At 45.0% G+C, this 22,484-nt stretch overlaps 1 protein-coding gene across 1 annotated transcript in view; it reads right to left on the bottom strand.

The window, feature by feature from the left end:
• The window catches only part of mmp24 (matrix metallopeptidase 24), a gene marked incomplete at its 5' end in the record, with an annotated part of 65,465 nt that extends 46,541 nt beyond the window's left edge, over positions 1-18,924 (bottom strand). The window contains one exon of the mRNA XM_084025676.1: positions 18,790-18,924. Within this exon, the coding sequence (XP_083881802.1) occupies positions 18,790-18,924 (135 nt within the window). The remainder of the gene's footprint in view (positions 1-18,789) is intronic.
• Positions 18,925-22,484: the final 3,560 nt, after the last annotated feature.

Below are 22,484 nucleotides of genomic sequence, written 5' to 3'. Positions count from 1 at the left end.
TTCCTTCACTTGTCAGACTCTCACAACTAACTCTCAATCAAATGAAACAAGTCCTCTAAGATAAATCATTATTTCTCACAAAATAGTTTTGATCCTAGATTATGTAATTCCTAATATATTTTCTGATTTGTGATGATGAATATGAAATAATGTTGATATTTGGAAGTATGGTGTATTGCTGTTATTTTTTTAATGTAGTTTGTTAGTGTTTGTAGACATTTGTCATCAACAATACCTGCCACGGAGATAAATCAATTAGTTGTGTTTCTTCCAGACTTTGTAAAGGTTGCCCACATCGCTGACCATTTTTGCAGACCTGGGCCCTCATTTATAAAACTGTGCGTAGGATCCTTACTAAAAGTGTACGTACGGCAAAAAGCCAAAGTTTGCGTGCGCCAAAAAAAAATCTGATTTATAAAACTGTGCGCACGCAAGCTGTACGCAATGTTGCTTTATAAATCACAGGATCACCTACAAGTGTGCGTACCTGAGTCCCGCCCTGTACACGCCCACATTTTACTATGTTAATGAGCCGGCATGCAATCGTTTCCGTGTGGTGAATCACGGCGACAGGTCAGGAAAAAGCGAAGAAACGTAACTTTTCAGAAACGGAGAAAGAGACACTTGTTGGGGAGGTGGAGGCCCGGACAATAATTTAATTTAGTGGCCACAGCAGCGGGATCACGAATAAAAAGACGCAGTGCGAGTGACAACACATTGCTGCTGCAGTCAACGGCGTCAGCTGGACGGAGCGGACGGTGATCTGAAGGTAAATGACATCTTTCCGCTCCAAACATGGATTTAATGTATTGCTAGAGTATTTGAGGAAGTTTGATTTTGATGTGACTTTGACGGGGATTGTGTCCGAAAAGGAGGGAGACACAGACGCGACTGAGACCAGAGGGATAAGGGTGAATAGATTTTAAACTTTTATTGTATATAAAACAAAACGTTCAATAGTTTCTGTCCTTCCAGAGTCTGCAGCGTTGGGCTCAGAGGTGACGGTGAGGAGGGTGATGTGAGGAGGGTGAAGGTGACGGGCCCTCGGCACAGCGTCCGGGTCCGGCGCAAAGCAGCAGCGCACCCCGGACGAATGGCACGTCAAGCGGTCGGGTGCTCACTGATGCCGTCCTGCAACTTCAGCGAGACACAATCACCGCCATCAACAACGTTGCAGATGAGCTACGGCAAACGCGCACTGTGATTAATAAAATAATACGTTTACAATGAACATTGATTGTTGTCTTCCTTATCTTACAAACGCATGACATCCTCACGGATTCTTGCGCCCTGTTGATACCCCTCCAGTCGGGCAGGGGGCCGAGGCTCATCATGCTGGGGACTCTACCACCTTTGCCGGGTGGAGTCTGCCTCCTGAAGTTCGGTAAAGTTGCGCTCTCCACGCTCCACGACTGAGCGCGCACGAGCGTGCCACTCATTATAGCGCATTTCCTCTGCGCTCTGGTGGTTTAAAAACGAGGATAAAGTGTAACAATTATACGATGGCTTAATGGCTGTATGTATGTGTGTTGATGATATATGCACATAAATAAGGAGAATATTTAGTTATTCCCGCTGTGTTCTACAGGGATCTAATGGAAGGTACATGCAATGGGCCGTCTCCTCCTCCTGCGGTGACAGCAATATTTCAAAAGGATTTTGATTTAAGATACAAGTCAGATTTTAAAAGAAGGTGTTAATATGAAAAAAACTATCACTCATTAAAAGCGTCAAAAACATTGCTGGAGTTCATCATGATAACGCAGATCTAACGTATGATATGTAGTGTAATTAAATGTGTGCGAGTCATCAAAAATATATAGTTCTTCTCACGTTTACTGCTGATTCCCCTCCAGTCTCCAGAATGTGCGTACCGGTACGCATGCCTCAGAGTTTGCTTACGGGTACGCACACTTTCCCGTCAAGTTTGGTTTTTATAGATCACAACATTTGCGTGGAAAGTGGCGTACGCACGTTTCCAGCCCCGTTTTGTGCGTACGCAAGCTTTATAAATGAGGGCCCTGGTGTTGTGTTCACTGACATTTGGTAGAACTATGTGCCAAGCAGGGCTTCGTAGGCAGGATTAAGAGTGATCTCATATTTCTATGTCAGAACTAAAAGTTCTGTTCATACCAAACGTGAAGAGAATTTTCACATTCCGTTACTTGCATGAGTTTGTACATGTTGAGGTCCCAGATACACCAGGAAAACAATCTCCATTCTCTCTGAGTTCATAACATCTTAGTGAGGTGAATTTCACCAAGCTGTATTCCCTGGATCAAGCAAGATACACATCTGCCATTTACTACAGCTGGATTAACCCCCAAAAACTATTTAGCTGTGATTTAATAACAATAAACAGATAAAAAGGATGCTGAAATAACTCCAGAATGATGGTGATCAGTAAAAAGTGTGATGTCATGCTTTGTTAGGTCTGTCAAACAACTTTTAAAATGCTTGTTTTCTGAATGAAGTCTTGTTCGATGGGTGCTAGGCTATGCTAACATTGTAGCTGATCCATCAACACTCCAAATAAGGTCATCTAGACATAAATACAGCAGAGTCCTTGTTGTTTGGACCACAGACAGTGTCTGGTTTCTCCACATGGTCTGGTCTGGTCTCTGGACTAATGTGAGCTACTATCTAGACCTCTGGGGGACCACAGACAGTCTCTGGTTTCTCCACATGGTCTGGTCTGGTCTCTGGACTAATGTGAGCTACTATCTAGACCTCTGGGGGACCACAGACAGTCTCTGGTTTCTTCACATAGTCTGGTCTGGTCTGGTCTCTGGACTAATGTGGACTACTATCTAGACCTCTGGGGGACCACAGACAGTCTCTGGTTTCTCCATATGGTCTGGTCTGGTCTCTGGACTAATGTGAGCTACTATCTAGACCTCTGGGGGACCACAGACAGTCTCTGGTTTCTTCACATAGTCTGGTCTGGTCTGGTCTCTGGACTAATGTGGACTACTATCTAGACCTCTGGGGGACCACAGACAGTCTCTGGTTTCTCCACATAGTCTGGTCTGGTCTCTGGACTATTGTGAACTACTATCTAGACCTCTGGGGGACCACAGACAGTGTCTGGTTTCTCCACATGGTCTGGTCTGGTCTCTGGACTAATGTGAGCTACTATCTAGACCTCTGGGGGACCACAGACAGTCTCTGGTTTCTCCACATGGTCTGGTCTGGTCTCTGGACTAATGTGAGCTACTATTGTAGACCTCTGGGGGACCACAGACACAGGAGACAACATTTGTTCATTTCTGTTTCAACGGCAGGGTGACAGGAGGAGGATCTCAATGCTGATAGGCTTTTTTGTGACAGCGTCACAAAAGCGTATTGCTCAGGTTGAAATATTTCAGATTTCATGCAAATATCATGTTATCACCTCATTTGCACGTGGCGGGAATTCATGTCTATTTGCGTCTTTGCATTGACTTTGTATACAATCACCCTGCGTGAAATAGTCATTTCATGTTTGGTGTCAACACAGCAGTGTTAAAACAAGTTCTTCGTTCATTCAGCACTGCACCTTTATAACACTGTGTGATTCATGATGGACAACAAAATCAAAATCAGTGCAGCGTGTCGTCTACGTTGGCTGCGTCCTCCGATGGATGCGGCCGCCAACTTTGGACACAACTACTGAAAGATCTGAGTCTCCTGAGGATATGCGCACACACTCCAACATCTATAAAGTCCTCTTACAGGATAATACAGCGTATTTCTACGATTGTCTCCTAGCAACCACTCCCACAGCTTCTGTATTGCCTGAAAATGATGTTGGTGCTGATGAATACATGAGTCATGAGCTGGAGAAGTTTTCACATCTGATACTAAAAGCACATTGAGCGGTGACTGTAGGATTGCTGACGATGAAATGTAGTAACAGAGCACTAATACAGTGAGGGCTAAGGGTTCAATTCCCACTGGGGCAATCCAAGCTTCAAAGTGTATGCAGTCATGCCGCCCGATAAAAGCATCTGCCAAACATGTTGTCGCTGTCGAATCCTGTCTTGGAACAACAGCCTCGTTTTTAGCTTGATGATAATGCAGTTTGGAGACTTGTCCCGAGGGGTTTATAAACCCCGGAGCCTGAGGGCGGAGGATCTTCTTTCTTTTATAACTGAGGAGAAATTTTTTTTTTTCAAATGTTCCCTGTTCTATATACTTTGTACACAGTTGACTGGAACTAAAAAAACATAGGAAGACGTCATTTAGGATTCTGGGAATTTCTGCATTCTTTGATGCCTCAGCAGTGAAAACAGGTTGCAAATGCACAGATATCGTCTGTGTTAAAAACCATTGGACGAACAGACCAAAAAACTCAAACTAAATCCTAATAGGTGACCCGGGCCCAGTATTTCAAAAGTGATCCGACTGGATTATCCTGGTCGGATTGGATTTAATCGTGATCTGATCTGAAAACTGGGTATTTCAACACAGATCCAGAGAATCCCGATCCTGAAGATCAGGATTCAGCTTTGGTAATCCAATCCTCCCTTGAATCCAGATAAAGGGCTGGATTTGGGTATTTCAATACGTAAGGCAGAGATCTGGATCAGCTTGATACCAAAATTTCAGGATCATTTGGATCCCACCTCAGAGGTGGATTTGACTTGGATTGACAATGTCTCAGCTCCGCTTCTGCTAGATATTGTTACTCAAGATGTTCATTACACTTAATCTAAAATGTCAGTGCATTACTTGAAACAAATTGGAGTCATTTAAGAACATTTAAGGTGTAGCAAAAGTGTTTGGCGATTATGTTTGGTGAGAGCCTTCTACATAAAGGGACACAAATTAGGATGGAAAAAATTGTATCTAATTGTGTCACTGATTAAGCTATAATACATAAAAATAATGCAACTACAATTTCAAACACTTTCCAGCACTTTATTCTAAATCCAACAACTTATCACTGCAATTGAAGCATTTCCAAGGATTTCCAGCACTCATACAGACCCTGTCCTTAATAGCTGAGTGGGCTCTGAAAGTAGAAGAGAGGGAAGGAGTAATATCTTTGTCTTCATTGGGAATCCACAATAGTCACAGAAATTGTGTGCATGATGATAACAGCATGATTTTCCCAGCATTACTGTAGCATTCTGACACTTCTGAATGAACTGCATAGTTCATACACAACACACATATACACAGTGTAATGTTAGGTTTCCAAAGCACTGTAGCAGTCTGGTCTGTACACACGTAGCCTATTTTCAGTCTGCTGTGTTGCCAATGACGTAACGCTAATAAACTCAGAACAGGTTGATGTTAGTTTAAACAGTTATGGTATAATGTACGTCACATTAATTACCTTGTAAATCAAACCATGGGCCGCAAAATTCGTAAACAAAGCCAGCGACCGCTAGCCCGCTAGCTGCTTAACACGCAAGTCAATGGAGCCAAGTTAGCTACCGTTAGCACGGCCGCGGCTCAATTAGAGATCGCTACAGCCTGGTTTTCAGTACGTGACAATTCATATACTTAGCTAGCACGATATGTTGGTTGGCGTTCATATGGTTCGTTTCGTCTTTTGTCATGCCAAGATTCAGCCATGACCCATAGCCTTGTGAAGCTAAGTTTGTGTTTTTGCATTCTTTTGTTTGTATACCGTTAGCTGTGTTTTTCCTCCCTGTGGAGCGGTCTTTTGTTTGTTCTCTTTTTAATTTAGAAATAAAGCCTGTTTTTACTGCCTCTGCCCTGCATCTGAGTCCTCCCTCCTTGCCCAGCCTGACAGGGATCCTCTGTCAGGATGCCTACCTTTACAGGTTTTCCCAGAACACACTGCAGGGATTATATTTCTAGTCTGGCCTGTCAATGCTTCGGGGTCCCCCAGGAAGACCTGGGACCCGTTGCTAGACGGAGGGACATTTGAAATACCCTGCTAGGCCTGCTGGCCCCTGCAGCCTGGTTAACTAATGATTGATCAAGGATACATGCTGCTAATGATCTGCATCAACCGATATGGCTCACAGATTATCGGCAATCAGTGTCTGTAGCAAAAACTGTAGCATCTCTTCAAGTTCTATTTGCTGCCTTTTTTTCTGCAGGTGCTACACAACACAACTGCATTGTGGATTACGTTTCAAGGGAAACATTTTGTCGTGGATTATGTTCATGTATCACAAATTAGTTTCAAATGAGTCAGTGGAAGTCAACATAGGGAGGAGGATTGGGTGCAGTGTTTAACGTTTAAATCTGTGACCAAGAAAATGAATTTGTGTCCTAAAGTTGTAGGAAATGGTAAAAAAGAGAGTAGGAAAAGATAATGGAGGCATGGAAGGATAAATAATCGCAAACTCTAAGGACACACACAGAGGTTTGTGTAATGTGAAACCCTTTAGAAGGACTGATGGGCTCCCAGCTATGACCTCACGTCTGTGGTGTCATATAACACTCATCATACACACTGGTCACATGCTGGAAGACACACCGATCAATGACTGCCTGGATGTAGATGATGTAAGGCACACTGATGCTCAGAAGACGATCCATTTGAAATGTAATTACCTGTGTTGGTAAGAGAAGAAGCAGGAATCTGACCGAAGTGTCGGCAGAGCTTTAGAAGATGTAAGTACATGGAATGCACTTATGAATATAACAAACAAGTACAGTACGCAATATAAACACACACTTCATACATTAGGTAAGTTTGCAAACTTGCTGCTGTATTTGTTTTAAGTTAAACTAAATGAGGCAGCGTGAATCACAACAATGTGTAACAGCAACGATATGGATGCACAGCTGCTGAAGCTGGCAGACGCCTCCTCAAACATGCATTGTCGTGAGGACGGCTCCACATAGGAGCCGTTACTCCTTTTGACTGCTCAACTGCGATCCGGTGGCGATCGCACCGTGGAGCTAATCTCCTGCTCAGCAACGAGATGCAGCAATTACAGCATGAAACAGCCTGATCAAGTACAGTTCGGTATTGTGTCTAGCAGCGGCGCCGCCAGGATACAATTTCAATGTACGCACAGAAACGGCAAATGCAACAACAAATGGAAAAATACTTTTTTAAGACAAAATCTAATGTTTTCAGTATCAGTGAAATCAGTAGTGTATATCATGGTGATAGGCCCCGGTGCAAATATTTTTTTGTGCCCTCCATCCCCGCCCTAATCACAAGCACACGCTTGTGAGCACTCCACGTACGCACACACACGCTTGGACACACACGCACAGTACGGTATAACTCTCCCGGCCCGGGGAGAGAGACATGCATCGGCTCGGCCCACAGTGCTCAGCAGCAGAGAGGTGACGAGACTAGAGCCGAGCTGTATTGTGTAGTGGAGAGGGGCCAACACATGCTATGCGTAATTGCGCACACACGCGCGATCATCCTCTCAAATGCGGCTGCGTCTCTCCAGCACTGACTTGCTTGGGCAGACGTTGTTTGGTGTCACCCGCTGATTTGCATAATTTAAATATCTAGCCCGCTGAATCTTCCAATCCGGCCCCAGTTCAGCACCATCAATTTTTCCACCTTCAAAAAAAGTACGCACAGTGCGTACAGGATTCCGGCTGGCGGCGCCACTGGTGTCTAGTGTTGTGGTGGGGAGATCAACAAATGAAATCTGATTGGAAATCAAAACCAGGCGGCAACCTCGGTTCTGAAAAGTGAAGCCAAACTTAAGTGCCTTACACTTGTATTCTCTCTCCTGACCATCAGGAGGTGACAAAAATAACTGTATGGAAGTCTATGAGAAAATTGTCTTACTCCTCTCTTGATTTATTGTCTCAGTAAACAATAAAAACATGAGTTTATGGTCTCAATCTCTAGTTTCAAGTCTTCTTCAATCCAGCATGATGTTAATTTAGTACATTATGGTCCATTTAGAGTCCACCAGACCAGAAAGCAGGGGATGGAGTGTGGTATACTATGAAATAGTATCGGAGATGTAAACACAGGAACATTATGAATAGAGTATAACTGAAAATATAAAGTCTGTTGAATAATCTTGGCACATAAACACACTGATACGAGCATTAATTCACCTCATTTGACACAAATCAATTGATGCTTCTATGCAGGCATGCAAACACCACAGAACCAGCAGTATTTTAGCAAAACCAATCATTTTGTACATTAGAGAAACCCCTTAACAGCGTGAGTCCAGCGTCAGAGAGTGTCCTGCAGAGAGCACACCATACGGCCATCACGCTGCAAACTGTCTGACGTTTTCATTTTAATCGCCTCATCATGCGTAGTGTACGACACTTTCGGTGCGTTTGGGCTTCAAATGAACATCAAACACAACAATGAATATCCCTTTGGAATGATGCAGTTGCAGCCGAAAAAGCTCCAGCAAACCATAACACAACATCTGAACATGACCAAGTTGGATGCTAATCAAGTGAAGCAAAGGTGGACAGCTTTTAGTACAGCCATGTTTACGTGGACTCTCCAAATTGGCCATTTGGGTACCATGTGTGCCATTTGGAATTTCTGTGAAACTCATTTCATTTAAATGACATGTCACTATAGTCAGTCATTTCATCTAAATGCAACCGTCTTGATTAAAAAAAACACATTCAATAATTCAAAAGCCCACTCAGGTTCACGTCCGTCTGCAGGGCTCATAACGCCTGTCAAACCTCGGCGCCATCGTCAGCAGTAACCTCCTGCTGCCTACTTCCCACCGCGCTGCCTTCACAGCCGCTGGGATTTACGATCAATGCATTCACTATTTGTCGACTAAACAGCGAGCGAGGATGCCAGGTCTTTCTACGACGTGTCAGCGTTCATTGTGTTGTGATATAAAGTGGCAGCTTGTCTCTCCACCACAGACGCTTCGGCACACTTATTGTGTCAAGACATAAAAGTGACTTTCATTTAGAGATTCGTACTGGGATCAAGAATTCAAACATTCCTCACTTGGTTTATCTGTTCTTTACATATTTGGTTTTGTTTGGGATCATTGGCTTCATGGGGTGATTTGAACTTTCCACCAGCTGTACATCATCTTCACTTCCTTTTCAATGCACAATTTTACTCTGCTCATTTCTAATCTGCTGTTTTTAATCCTAGTTTACTGTTTTTCTGCAGAGATAATAATATAATAATAATAATAATAAAGAAATCTAACAATTACTGTAGCCGTTGGATTGACAGGCGACCTCCTGTAAAGTACACACCATTACCTCGAGGTAAAACTGTGGGACGATTGCGACGACAGTTATGAAGCATACGTTTGGTGCGGAGCAATCAGTGACAGACGGATGAACAGATTCATTGACAGATCTATGGAGATTTGGCAGATGGATGGAGCAGAAGAAGAAGAGGAGGCCTGGAAGATGGATGGCAGGGCATGGGATGTACTCAGAGACATCTGTCATCTCTTCAATGTTCAATATCTTTGGATTTACAATGGAACAAATGTCTCTTTCATGTTGATTCACAAATAAATGTGCCACGAATTGATATATACTGTATATATACTTTCACCAGTTTGGTCTGTGCTACTTGAAAGTTTCCAATGACGGTGGAGGAAACCCATGAACGCAGATATGGCAACACTGCAGCTGAAGCCTTTCTGACAGGAGACAACACGCTAACCACGGAGCTGCCCTTTGGTGCTTTTCAATGTTTTCATTTCAAATCCTTCAAAAATAATACCGACAAACAATCCAATAACTGTATGATTAGTAATGAGCATAGCGGCGCTACACCAGGATAAGCTGATCTCGCTGCAGGCACATAGCATAATTAAATTTACAGCTCAGTGCGAAACTGTTTCCTCTTCCTGCACCGCCAGTGATCAAACGTAATCCACGCCCCCCCCCCCCCCCCCACAGACAGAGCCCTGCCTGATATCCATTTTTAATTAGAGCTGCACTCGCATGTCCGTCCTGCTTAGCGTCTCGCTTTGTGAGTCTCCGCCGCGCGTCTAGCAGCGACCAACTGCTAGACGCCCCTGCGAGAACGCACTACGCTGCCTTATACTTTCTGGCGAGTATTAAAAGTGACCCGCAGGGTACTTTACGTCCTGCACAATGCCGTTCAGTTCGTGGCCGTTTCTGTTTGTGATTATGTAAGACAATGAGCTCTTAACACCCCACAAAGACAATCAGAGTTTATCGTCTCCACTTGTGAGACAGACCCAATGAACCCTGATAAAGAAACCTCTTTGTTGGCAGCTTCAAACGCCAGTGAAGTAGTTCCATGCAGAGTTTGAAGCTGTGACTTTTCTTTAAACCATGAACCAAGTCACTTCAACTTGCTGCGCCTGGAAACAAAGGGCTAAAATATCCGACACAGTCTCACGGCAGTTTGTGAAATAATCATGACTGGTTTTCTGTACAGGGACACGATTTTTTTCCAGTGTCACTCGGCACTAAAATAATGCCAATTAAAAGTCAACTGAGATCCATTGTTGTGGTGGCCACACACATTAGACACGTGACGATCCCAACAGCCAGAGCAGGGGACCTCGTATTGAAGGGGTCGTCCCTATGTTCCCCGTTTTTCCCAAAAAGGGTCCTATGTTCTCCGGTCACAATTCATACATTTAGTTTATTTAAACTGTCCAAACGTGACAAAAACAAAAGCCAATTTACAGCCTAATCTCTCCTCATCTAGGCCTATTTGGCCTGTAGGCCTACATAGGCCTATTTGCCGTGGAATTCGGGACTTATGGTGGAAAGGACAGGGAGGACCTCTCCCCGTAGACGGGCTATATCAGGTGGTCTTGCTGAGACCCGGGTTGAAGGGGTCTCGTGGATCTGAGTGTGAGCTTTCCAGCAGCCCTCACCTTCCTCAGTACTCTCTTGACCCTCTCTCTCTCTCTGAGGGAGGAACAGGGCACGATGTCCAGAGTGGGCGGAGCCTGAACTCACCTGACCCGTCTAGTTAACATGGGTGGGTGTTTCTCTACAACCAGTGAGGTTATGAATACATTTGTCACAGTATGTTTATATTGCAGGAAGAAAATATAAATATTGCAATGTCAGTTTTGTTGCAATATGGTGAAGCCCTGCTGCTTATGGCTGAGGGTGGGGAGGCAGATGGGGACTTCCAACCACGAGACCACTATTCGAGTTGTGCTGAATGTCACCCATGTACAGGAATCAGTAGACTATATAACTGCTGATTGTCACTCAGTTCACAATGTCAAACCTCATAGCAGTACGAGGGAGCTGCACTCTTAACATTAACATTTAAAGGGGATGCAACGATGTTAACTAGCCCCTTCAAAATACATTAATGCATTAAACCATCGAAAACCTAAAAAATAAATTGTGCATAACTTTAATGCATCAGAATAACCGCGAGCAGTCTGGTGGGTTATGGGTATGCATGTCATAAACACATCAGAGGGAGTGAGCATGGTGTTGGATTTAATCCACCCTGCAGGGTGTGGACAAACGTATCTCCTCCCTGCTGTCCACTCTCCCTCGTTTCCTCATGTCTAGTTCATCTCTATCTTTACCTTCATAGTCTCTGCTGCTTTGCATGTCAATGTCCCTGTGCACCATTTTCCCTGCACATATATATGTACTTCCCTTTTGCTTTTCCTTCAGCTCCTCTCTCCCTCTCTTCAGCCGTTCGGTGTCTCCCTCCTCTGCCTCGTCCAGTCTGCTGCTGCAGTGATATACAACTTCTCAGCCTTTTTATGGCCTTTCTTAAGGCTGATGTTGAAACCAGTGACATTAAAAAAAAACAGGGCTGAAAGTGACTTGGCAAGTTAATGTCGAACAAGTGGCATGCAAAACGCAGTATTGCACTAATTTATGCACTGTTATTTGCCAGTGAGTTTCACCGCACTAATTCTGGTTTCTTTTCAATAACAGAAATCTATTCTGGCAATAAAAACAGAAACACAGCCAGTTGCAGCCTCTCAAAGCTTCCAATTCATTTTAGCTTCATTGTTTATGTTTTGTCAAAATGTGCAGTTCAGATTGGATCATAGTGCAACTCTGTCTCCTAAAAACGATCCAATCACTATGCAACTAAACTACACTCTCAATTACCTTTCCAGGGGGAAAAAAAGTTCTCGAGACGGACCGCTCTCAGTTTGAAACACGTTGTTAACTTACAAAACAAAACACGCTCCAAAACTATAGTTAGTTTAGACAAAAAAACAAATAGCATTACTTGTTTCATTTTATTTTGTAGTTCTAACTTGTCTTGTCGTTTCCTGCCTCGTGTCATCTTCCCCCACGATCACCTGCCTCTGTTTCCCATCAAGCCTTCCCCTACATAGTCTCCCCTGGTTTCCCAGCTCCTTGCCAGATTGTCTTTGTTTCCTTCAAGTGCATTTCTCTCCAGCTTATATTTCTAGTCATCATTTTCCCAGATTCTGTGTTGCGGTTTTCGGATTCTGCTCGTTCCTTCCGTGTTGTTTGCCTGCCTGACCTGCTCCTTTTTGAAACACAGAAGGGGCTGGTATTGGCCTTTGACTTGCATTAGCCAGAATGGAGTGACACGACGGACGCTGATGCATGTCATGAATTTTCATGCGAGCAGTTTGCTTAAGTACGTCGCTTATTCCAAACGGTAGTTAACCGAGTTCAGCCGAGGTGAGCATCCAACGTGTCCCTCCTCCTTCGAAGAACTTCAAACTGAGCTTCACGTGTAGTTTGTCCCCGGCTCCCTGCATACAAACAAACAGCACAATAGCCTCATCAAATGCACAATGACAACCCCGCTTATTTGCAGCTGCAGCTTGCACCGAGTGTGGGCGAGGAAGACAAAGCTGGAGAGGAGGGAAGTGAAGGAAGAAAACATCCTCGGACGGATGAAAAGAGAGAGAGAGGGAGGGAGGGCTGCAAAACGGTGAGGCTGTCGATCAAAAACGTTGTGAACACGCAGCTGGTGGCAATCGCCAAAAAACCCCAGAACAGGAACAAGTGTGTGTCCGCTTCAGTCGGCAGATCGGGACAAAGCTTAAGACTTCTAGTAACAGCCGCACATTCACGCACACCTACGCAGTGTACACTGATGAGCGCCGCCGCCGCCGCACGCTCATTTAGCCCATTTCTCGGGTGTAATGTGGTGTTTATAACACCCCAGGGAGCCATTCTCCCCCAGCGCCTCTCCTCTTGGGAGGGAGGAGAAAAACAGACAGGGAGAGAGAAAAAAAAAGCCCAGAGAGGTTTGGAAACACACTTTCATGTGAGAAAACCCATCAACTGCTGCACCGCTGTCATCTCCATCATCATCATCATCATCACCCAGCAGCACTGCCATCACCACCAAGAACGTGCAGCCATTTTGAGAAGGTGTCTTTGTCCCTGAAAAGCTCAGCAGTCAGGAAAAGTCTGCTGACAGGAAGTGTGGTGGGAAAAAAGATCAAATACAGGCTTTGTATCAAATCCCACCAAATCTAGCCATCCCTCCTGTACCTCAGTCTTCTATGACATCGGATAGAGACGTAGTCATCGGAGGAGTGACTCTTCTGGAGAGCCACATCGGGGTTTCAGGTCTTTTGATGGACAGAGAGTCATGGGATCATAGACATACAATAGGAGTATGGAAATTCCCATTCAGAGCTGGGCATAGGACCAACATTTTAATGTTAAGATCATCCTGCACAAAATTATTTTTTCACAATATTTTATGGATCATTTTCAGAATATGCTAAAAAACTCCTTTGGCATCAAAAACATACAGATAAGACGTCTTTTTTTCTGTGAACATCCTTTTTAGTGAAAAACAATCTTCCCCATGATAGCGAGTTAGACACTGTCACTAATTTATCATTACATTATATTACATATTTTCGTGTATCTAATATTTAGTATTACCAATAAAAAGGTGATGCCACCAAGTAACACATTGGCATAAGAAGAGGCTGAGAAGAGCTGCTCAGCACAGCCTGATGGGAAAATGAATCAAAGCATGTAAACATGTTCCAGTAGGAAGCTGAAATAGAAGCAGGAAGCAGAACAGGTCCTCTTTAACCCCCTTTCCAGCAGAAAACACACGGATAAACCAGCTGTAGTGGTTGCAGAAAAGAAAAGAAAAAAACTATTAAAATAGTGAATCGCCCCAAGCAATTTAAAATTAAACAATCAATTTTCTTTGGCCCCAGCCCTTGTTCTCGGAAACACAGAACAGCATCACAGGAACATTCGTAAATCCCAGATGCTTCTTATTAGCCTCATTAACAAACACCATCAATACCACTCAGTCACTCCACGATCGATGAACACCTCCCTCCTATCAATTCATCATTTCTAATCATTAGCACCTTCACTCACGCCGGCTTCATCTACCGTTTGGCGATCTGCACCATGAAGGCTGTTCACCAGCAGCTCCAGCCCACACAACAGTCCCATACCTGCCAGCCAAAAATATTCTGTCCAAAAAACCACAAACATTAGCAGGTTTGACCTGTTGTGTAAACAGGCAAACAGACAAAGGAGCACAGAGCAGTGAGTCCGACAAAGACCCCAACGCCTCTTCTCCCTCTGTGTTTCCACCGCGCCTGCTTTCGCCTGCTGAGCTGCATCTTCCCGCGGCGACGGCAGAGCCGAGGAGCCCAACGTAGCACATTTGTGGCGGCGGTCGGGCGGACGTGTGGCGTTTCACGGTTCGGCGTGGTGATAATGAACCACTGACAGTTTTTTCTCATGATGTCATTCAACAACAAGGTAGAGCTGTAGCCAAGACCAGCTAAATCGAGTCCAAGTCTAAGACGACGTTTTGAGGAAAACTGTTCCAAATGTTGTTGCTTCATGGTCGTGCTTTGTTGTAGAAGCAGAGAAACAAGACCAACATTCCAACATGTGATCAAACCTATGGACGTGTTTTCTATATATTCATCCAGCCCCCCCCCCCCCCCCCACACACACACACACACAGAGGTGAGCAGAGGACAGACAGGTGAGTGCCGGTAGTGAACGTCACACTAATGTGTTGACAGATTTTTATCTGCGCTAGACCCGAGAATAATCAGTTAAATCACATCCTCGTTGTTCTCTGTGAAGTTTACAGGAAGTGATGTAATGATGCGTTTCATGTGGAGTGATCACTGAACAAAACTCTGTTTAAAAGAATAGCCTTTTATATGCTAGATTGCTTGTTATCCACCGGTCATTAACCAGCTTTTTGTTTTAAATCAGTGCCGTGTGGTGGATCTAATTTATGCCGATGTGAAGAGTGGTTCATGAGGATTTACAAAAGACACTGATGAGGAATATTTACAGAGAAACTGTAAAGTGAGGAATTAGTTTGGTGGGGTGGTCGGTGGCAGAATGAGTGTTTTACAGTGACCTAATCCCTCTGACTGTTGACATTATCAACTGTCATTTCATGTTTACATTCTAAACTATTTTACATCGAGTAAAGAAATGAGCTCTAGTACTTAGTAGAAACGTAGGTGGTCTATTAATTAGGGTATGAGGTTTTAATTCACACAAAGTATGGAGAAAAGAGTATCTGCCAGACCCTGGTCTGGGTCTACAGGACCCTGGTTTTTGGTCCTCTGCCTGCCAGACGCTGCTTTTATCGGAAAGGTTTTTCAGCTTTCACATATTTGCATAGCTGCCAGTATGAACAGTTTAGATACAAATGAGGGGTATTTGTATTTGTGTTGTATGTTGGCCACGCCCCCCCACTGTGTGGCGGCCTTGAGTCAACACCAGGACTGCTGCTGATACCAAGTGTGACACCACAACTCCTGTTGTGACCCCGTCTCCTTAAATCATATACAATCATCAACCATTTCAATCACGTTTCGGGGGACATGTATTTACAGTTTCCAATTTCAAACGCTATGAAACACGGTTAATGAACAAAATCAAACAAAAAGATGCTACGAAACTACTTTGGCTACGTTTAGTAGAAAACATCATGGTTTCACTTAAAATGACTTGAAACAAAACACAAGAAAACTACTTGGTTCAAACGGGACATGAACAGCTGTCTGTTTAGGTTCAAAACAGACTTCCACTGAAATCAATTTGTGATACGTCAAGAACAAATGTAGTCCATGACAAAATACGTTTCCATGGAAATTAACTTCACAATGCAGTTCAGTTGCCAGGGTCTGGCAGTTGAGATCCCCCGTCCACCACTGCAGGTTACTTCTAAAGTAGCTGATACACGATGGAAGTATGTGAATAAAGTAGTAGTGTGTAAAGAGCAATGTTGTTTTTAAGAACCACTATCACCAACCTAACAACAGAAGTGCACTCCCAGAAAACGTCTTTGAGCTCCACACCTCGTGACATCAGCTCATTGAGAGCATTTAACGTGTTCACCGAATGATGAATGAACAGCGAGATGTCCCCTAAAGAAGTCACGACCTTATCTGCACCACAGCCGTCAGTAAAAACATCTCAGCAAGTTCAGAAAGGCAGTATGTGTTGATGCTGATGCATCCAGTCAGACCACCTGTACTCCAAACCTTCACCTATTAAAGCCTCCCATTTTAAAATATGGGGAAGCGTTTAGGGCCTGTCCACATGGCAACGTTGTTTTGTGTGTAAAAGCAGAAGTCTTGCATGACTGCGCCGGCCGTGGCGTTTTTGGTGCCTGTAAACACACTTTGTTGAGACCAGGTCCCAGGGTGAAAACGTTCATGTACGTGTCTACAGCAAATACGCTTACGATGATGTCATCACCCCACCTCCATCCTTTCTTCTCCTATCTTCTATGTTTGTATACAGCTTTAGGTGCATGCTCCATCTCTTCTTCTCCATCTTTGGTGTATTTGGAGCAGAAACAGCGCCACATATAGGCCTGGAATATGTACTACAGCGTTACTACAGCGTTACTAAAGCGTGCTGAGCCGTTTACAATGGATTCATTAGGACGCAGATTTTATTGACACCACGCCAAGGAGAACCGGGAAGACGGTTTTGATACGTGTGGACATGGCCTTCGTGTCTAAAAAGATCCAGAATTAATATTTGAGATTTTAGGTCTTTATTGTCACACTGACCCTTTGTGTGGCCACATGGACTGCAGAGATGGTGTTTACATGGTCTTGTAAACACCATCTCTGCAGTCCATGTGGCCACACGGTGCACACAAAGGATTCTTGATGCTGTGAAAATCTGAGCCTTTTGATTGGTTGGCTGTGGACAAGCTTCTTTAAAAAAAAACATCACATGATATAAATTATTCGAAAGAGACAGAAAGGGGAACTACTTTTATGTCATTTTAACATAAAAAATATTTTAAAAAACAAGCAAGCATTTATTCCACTTTGCACGCAGGAACGTCTGCAGAAAACATCCAACTGACAGATCAACTGACAGATTGGTCAAAACTTACAACAGACGTGCAACCAACGATGCCATGTTGACTTTATCTTTGTGTGCTGAAGGAAATGTGGCTTGAGGATCACCGGCATGCAAGCAAAGCAAACGATTAGTCGTTCAATCAAATTGATTTTTCTCTCCCCGTTCTCTCGTTTCAGCTTCCAAATTGTGAGGATTTCCTGTTTTTTTTTGTGTGTTTATGTGACAGTAAACTTAAATCTCTGGGGTTTGAACTGTTGGTCAGACAAAAAAAAATCTTCTTCCACACAAATAGTCAAGACATAATCACCCTGTTTGTTTTCTACACCAGTGAAATCATCCATTAGCTGAAATATTTACTTTACGCACTTTTTTTCATAAAGAAAACCTTGATTTGTTGTAAAAACAAAAAACCCCTGCGCAGTACATTAGAGCGAGGCCACATTAGCACGGCGGGAAAACACCAGAGAGGATTAGGTTTTCTCAGGGAAAACATCTCATCCTTTGTACGCCGCTGTTAGCAGCCACGCTCAGCGCAGCCAGGCGCTTCCTTTGTCAGCAGCCACACAAAATAAAACACCGTCGCCAACAGAGCTGGAAGACTCCTGCAAGCATCAGATGATGCATGACCCAATTTTTTACAAACAAAAGGTGATGACAAACGGCATCGCTCGCATCATCGTCAAAAACACATTTAATTGTGCACTCAACATCAACAAAGAACTTGTGTCTTGACAGCTGCCTTTTGTGTGACAGCAGGGGACTGGCCTTCATGTGCAACGTGATTAAACCAAACATGTGTCTGCACCTCTTCTTCACTCCTCCAACTCCCTGTCATCTCCATGAATTATGGAGGCCGGCTATATTTGGACTCGGTGAAGGATGAGGGGATCTTTGTTCAGCGCGCATGGAAGCAGCATCCAGGCTCACTTTAAAGCTCTCTGCATGCTGGTATCTATTTGTTGACAGCGTGGGTTGAACAGCTCGTTTCAGAGACAACCACATGCACGTGCGCGTTAGTCATGTTCCTCCCTGTCCAGTTTTTATGCGCGCGAGACGTTAAGAAGTAGAATAATGAGCCTGCCACTCAACCTTACGACGTGCTCGAAGGCAGCTTCTCATGTTTGCCACGAGCCCCCCAAAACCAGCGGAGGGACACATTACTCAGAGGCGCTCTGCGGCCCCGAAACCAACGGGAAACAATTAAACCCGACGAGCAATTACGCCTCCTTTGTTAGTAATGATGAAATTCATAGGACGGCAGGTGGAAAGACAACAAAACCAGAGCGACGGGTCCGCGCGCATTCAGCGCTGCTGCCTGATGCGCGTTCATTCATTCAGTAGCAGAACTCGTGAATGTTTTATCCCCGATATCTCTTCACGGGAAGGGGGTCACTTTAGGGATGAGAGGGTGAAAACGCGCATGGAAACATCCCGAGGAGGAGCGCGCGCGACTCCCGGCTCCGACCCGCGTGCGTTCGGACACGGAATGATGGGAGCGAAGCAGACATACGTGCTCATTCCTGTACATCCAGGAGGATGCAGCGGAAACGGCTCGTGTTTGTGTTTGGACTCTCCGCCGCCTACCTCCACGATCAGCGTCTTCTCCTCCCCGCAGACGGAGACGACCCAGAACAAAATGGGAAAGTAGCAGGTTTTCCAGCAGAATCCGGGGAGCCCCGCTTTCCTCCTCCGCCTCACACCTCCTCCTCCCGTCGCCATGGCCGTGTCCCCGAAATCCCCCCCTCCACTTCGATTTCCAGGCTCCTTCTCCGCTTGTTTACTGGAGGAAACGGTCCGTGTGCTCGCGCTTCATCCCGTCCGATCCAACTGCCTGTCTGTCTGTCTGTCTGTCTGTCTGTCTGCGTTTGTGTGTGTGTGGCGCCAGTGCAGACGCGCTATTGGTTTCCTACACTTGACGAGGGTCCATTGCGCAGACTCACTTAGGTGGAGCGGAACAGCTGGGGAAGCCTGCTCGGGCAGCTCGGGCAGCTCGGGCTACTAACAGCGCGGATGCAGGTTGGTCGGATCATTGAAGAGGAGAAGGGGGAGGGATGAGAGAGATGGAGAGAGAGAGAGAGAGAGAGAGAGAGAGAGAGAGAGAGAGAGAGAGAGAGAGAGAGAGATAGGTGATGAATGTTGATTCATTAGCTGTTTGTCAAAACCAGATGACTCTGGACTAGATTTACTAACACATTCGTGCCCACTTGAGGCGCAATCCGTTCGCAACAAGTGCAAAAACATGGAACGGTATTTACAAACAGGGGCACTTGGGTAAAAGCGCCACATGAGTGGAAAGAGGCAAGTAGTACCAGGAAGCTCCGCACAAATCATACTTACTACTTTACTTCAATGATGCGAACCAGAAATCATCGTTACATATTGAGCAGTAATAATTGCAATAATTTACAAAAAACAGTTACTGGACTCTACATTGTTATGTTGAAATTAAAATAAAAAGGAGAAAACGAATAATCAGCGCAGCCTGGAACAATTCAGTTTTTGTGTTCTTTATTATTTTTTAGTAAATGGTGTATCTGAGACTGCTCAGGTAGTTTTATGTTCCTGAGAACACGAGTGGTCGCGGACGTGGATGTCTCAGGCGGACTGGATGTACTTGAGGTTGTTGTGGTCCGTCCATACCAGATATGGCAGCATCGTTCCCTCAAGCCAGTGTCGCCACTCCTCCAAGGCCAACTTTACTGCGAGAAGCTCTCTGTTGCCAATGTCATCATTTCTCTCGGCCGGAGTCAACTGCCTGGAGAAAAAAAGCACAGGGGTGTAGCTTCTGGTCGGTGGCGACCCTCTGGGATAAAACACCCCAGACTCCCACATCAGAGGCATGGCCAGAATGGGGGCCGAGGTGAACGTGTCTTAATGGCCCGGAAGGCGTCCTGGGCAGCCAACACCCAACGGAAGGGCACATTTGAGGAAGTGAGGGCCGTGAGGGGGGCCGCCACCGTGTTGTATCCTCGGCTGAGAGAGGCAGAGGGTAGCGATTCTTCATCGTAATGCTGTTCAGCCCCAGATAGTCAATGCACGGGTGAAGTGTCTTATCCTTCTTGAACACAAAGAAGAACCCAGCTCCCGCTGGAGACAATGAGGGGCGTATGATGCCTACTGCCAGAGAGTTGTTTATATAATTGTCCATCGTCTCTCTTTCAGGGGCGGCCAGGGAATACAGGTGGCCTCTTGGCGGAGCAGAGCTCCGTTGGAGATCAATGCCGCAGTCGCAAGGTCTATGCGGGGGAAGAGATGTAGTCTTGGCTTGCTGAACAACTCCCTGAAATCCAGGTATTCCACAGGGACCTCCAACACTTCGGATGCAGAACTGGATAAGGGGGTTGGCTTGGGTGCGGCGGCTTGTTTCAGGCAGACCCGATGACAGGAGGAGCTCCAACCTAGGATGGCCCCAGTGGTCCAGTCGAGGTAGGGGTTATGACCAATGACGGCGCACGGGGGGTAAGCAGGGTCGTCCTGTCAAAGGCTGTGCCCCCCCTCTTGCCCCCCTCCCCTCGAAATATTTATGGATTAAAAACTATAACAAATATAGAAAAAATGAAGACACTGAGACATTAACAATCAATCATCTATACCTATGGTGATTGTTTTTTTTTTCCTGTGTCGTGCGATTTGATTGGCTGGTTTGCACGCAGACGGCAGGCTGAATTTGACATTCACATTGATGAATGGCGGTGGTTGATGCATAACGGCTAGTTAGCAACTTAGCAATTGCGAAATGGACCGGTTTGTAATAGCCACAAAGCGAATGAGAGTGGACGATGGTGGTGACGGTGGTGATTTATGGACGCAGGACAGAGTGAAAACAGACCTGGAGAATGAGGATGAAAGCAAGGATGAAGAAGGGGCAGTAATAGGTGAGGCGCCGGTGGCATCAGTGGTGGCAACGTCTTTAACACATGACACGGAGACTGGTGGTAACATTCCCGAAAATGTGGAGCAAGAAGCGGGGAGTGAAGGGAGCGCTTCGCCGATCGCTGTAACTGCGATGGCGGGTGGCGGGAATCCTGGTGGCCCTGTGGAATTAAGTCAAGACCCAGCAGAGGGACCGAGGCAGCCTCAACTTAAGACATACCCGCATCGGACATTTGGATCCCAACTAACATTGAGGAGTTTTAGCCACTTGTGGTTCAAACAGTACTCGTGGCTGGAATACTCACTGTCAGTTGATGCGGCTTTTTGCTATGCCTGTCGACATTTTTTCCACCATGCCCGGGGTCACACAGAAAAGAGCTTCACCTAAGGCGGGTTCCGAAACTGGAGGAAAGGAGCAGAGAAACTTGCACAGCACAATGTAAGTGCTTCTCACAAACTAGCTATGGTAGGCTGGTGTGAGTTTAAGGAGAGGGTGAAAAGTGGTTCGAGGATCCTGACTAAACTTGATGCTGGACATGACAAGATTGTGCAAGAAAACAGGCAGTACATGCGAGCAGTAGTTGAGTCACTGTGGTTTACAGCCTGTCAAACGATTGCACAGAGAGGATACGGATAGGATGAACAGTCCACCAACAGAGGTAATTTTCTTGAACTGTTAAATCTGCTGGGAAAGTTTGGCAGCACTGTCTCAAAGAAAGTATCCAGTAGACATGGGAATGCCAAATACGTGCATCATGATATCCAAAATGAGCTGATTGATGTTATGGCCAGCATGGTGAGGGAACAAGTGAGCAATGAGGTTAAACTGGCAGAGCACTTTGCTTTAATGGTGGATGAAACAAAGGATGTGAGCAAAAAAGATATCTGTTGTTCTGTGTTAGCTAAACAATATAGAAGATAGAAGAAGGGAGGAAGAGGAGAGGAAGACAGGAGTGGAGAGTGAATGAGGAGGAGTTTAGAGGAGAAGAAGACCGGAGTGGAGAGTGAGTGAGGAGGAGAAGAAGGGAGGAAGAGATGAGAAAGACAGGAGTGGAGAGTGAAGGAGAGGAGAACAGAAGGAGAGAGAGAAAAGATTTTGTGAGTTAAGAGACAGTGGTAAGAGTATACTGTATTACACAACTATACACTGTGCTACAATTCTCACAGTTACACTCTTGTAAATCCACAGATGTTCTGTGGTGGCTATGATTTGTATTGTTTTTTGTGCTTGTTGTTTGGCACTTGTTGATTAATTTCAAGTAGTTAAATATGCTTGTTTGTTTTATGATAAATATTTAGTAACATGCATTCGACAATATGTAGTGTATAAGCACGGGAACAGTAAATCTATATCTATTATAGTATTCTTTTTTGGTGTCAGAATTCACTAGCACCTCCTATAAACA

The sequence above is a fragment of the Eutrigla gurnardus genome (assembly GCF_963514095.1).
Source record: "Eutrigla gurnardus genome assembly, chromosome: 2".
Taxonomy (NCBI): domain Eukaryota; kingdom Metazoa; phylum Chordata; class Actinopteri; order Perciformes; family Triglidae; genus Eutrigla; species Eutrigla gurnardus.
Note: the sequence above shows the minus strand (reverse complement) of the source record. Positions and strands in the feature narration are given on the sequence as shown.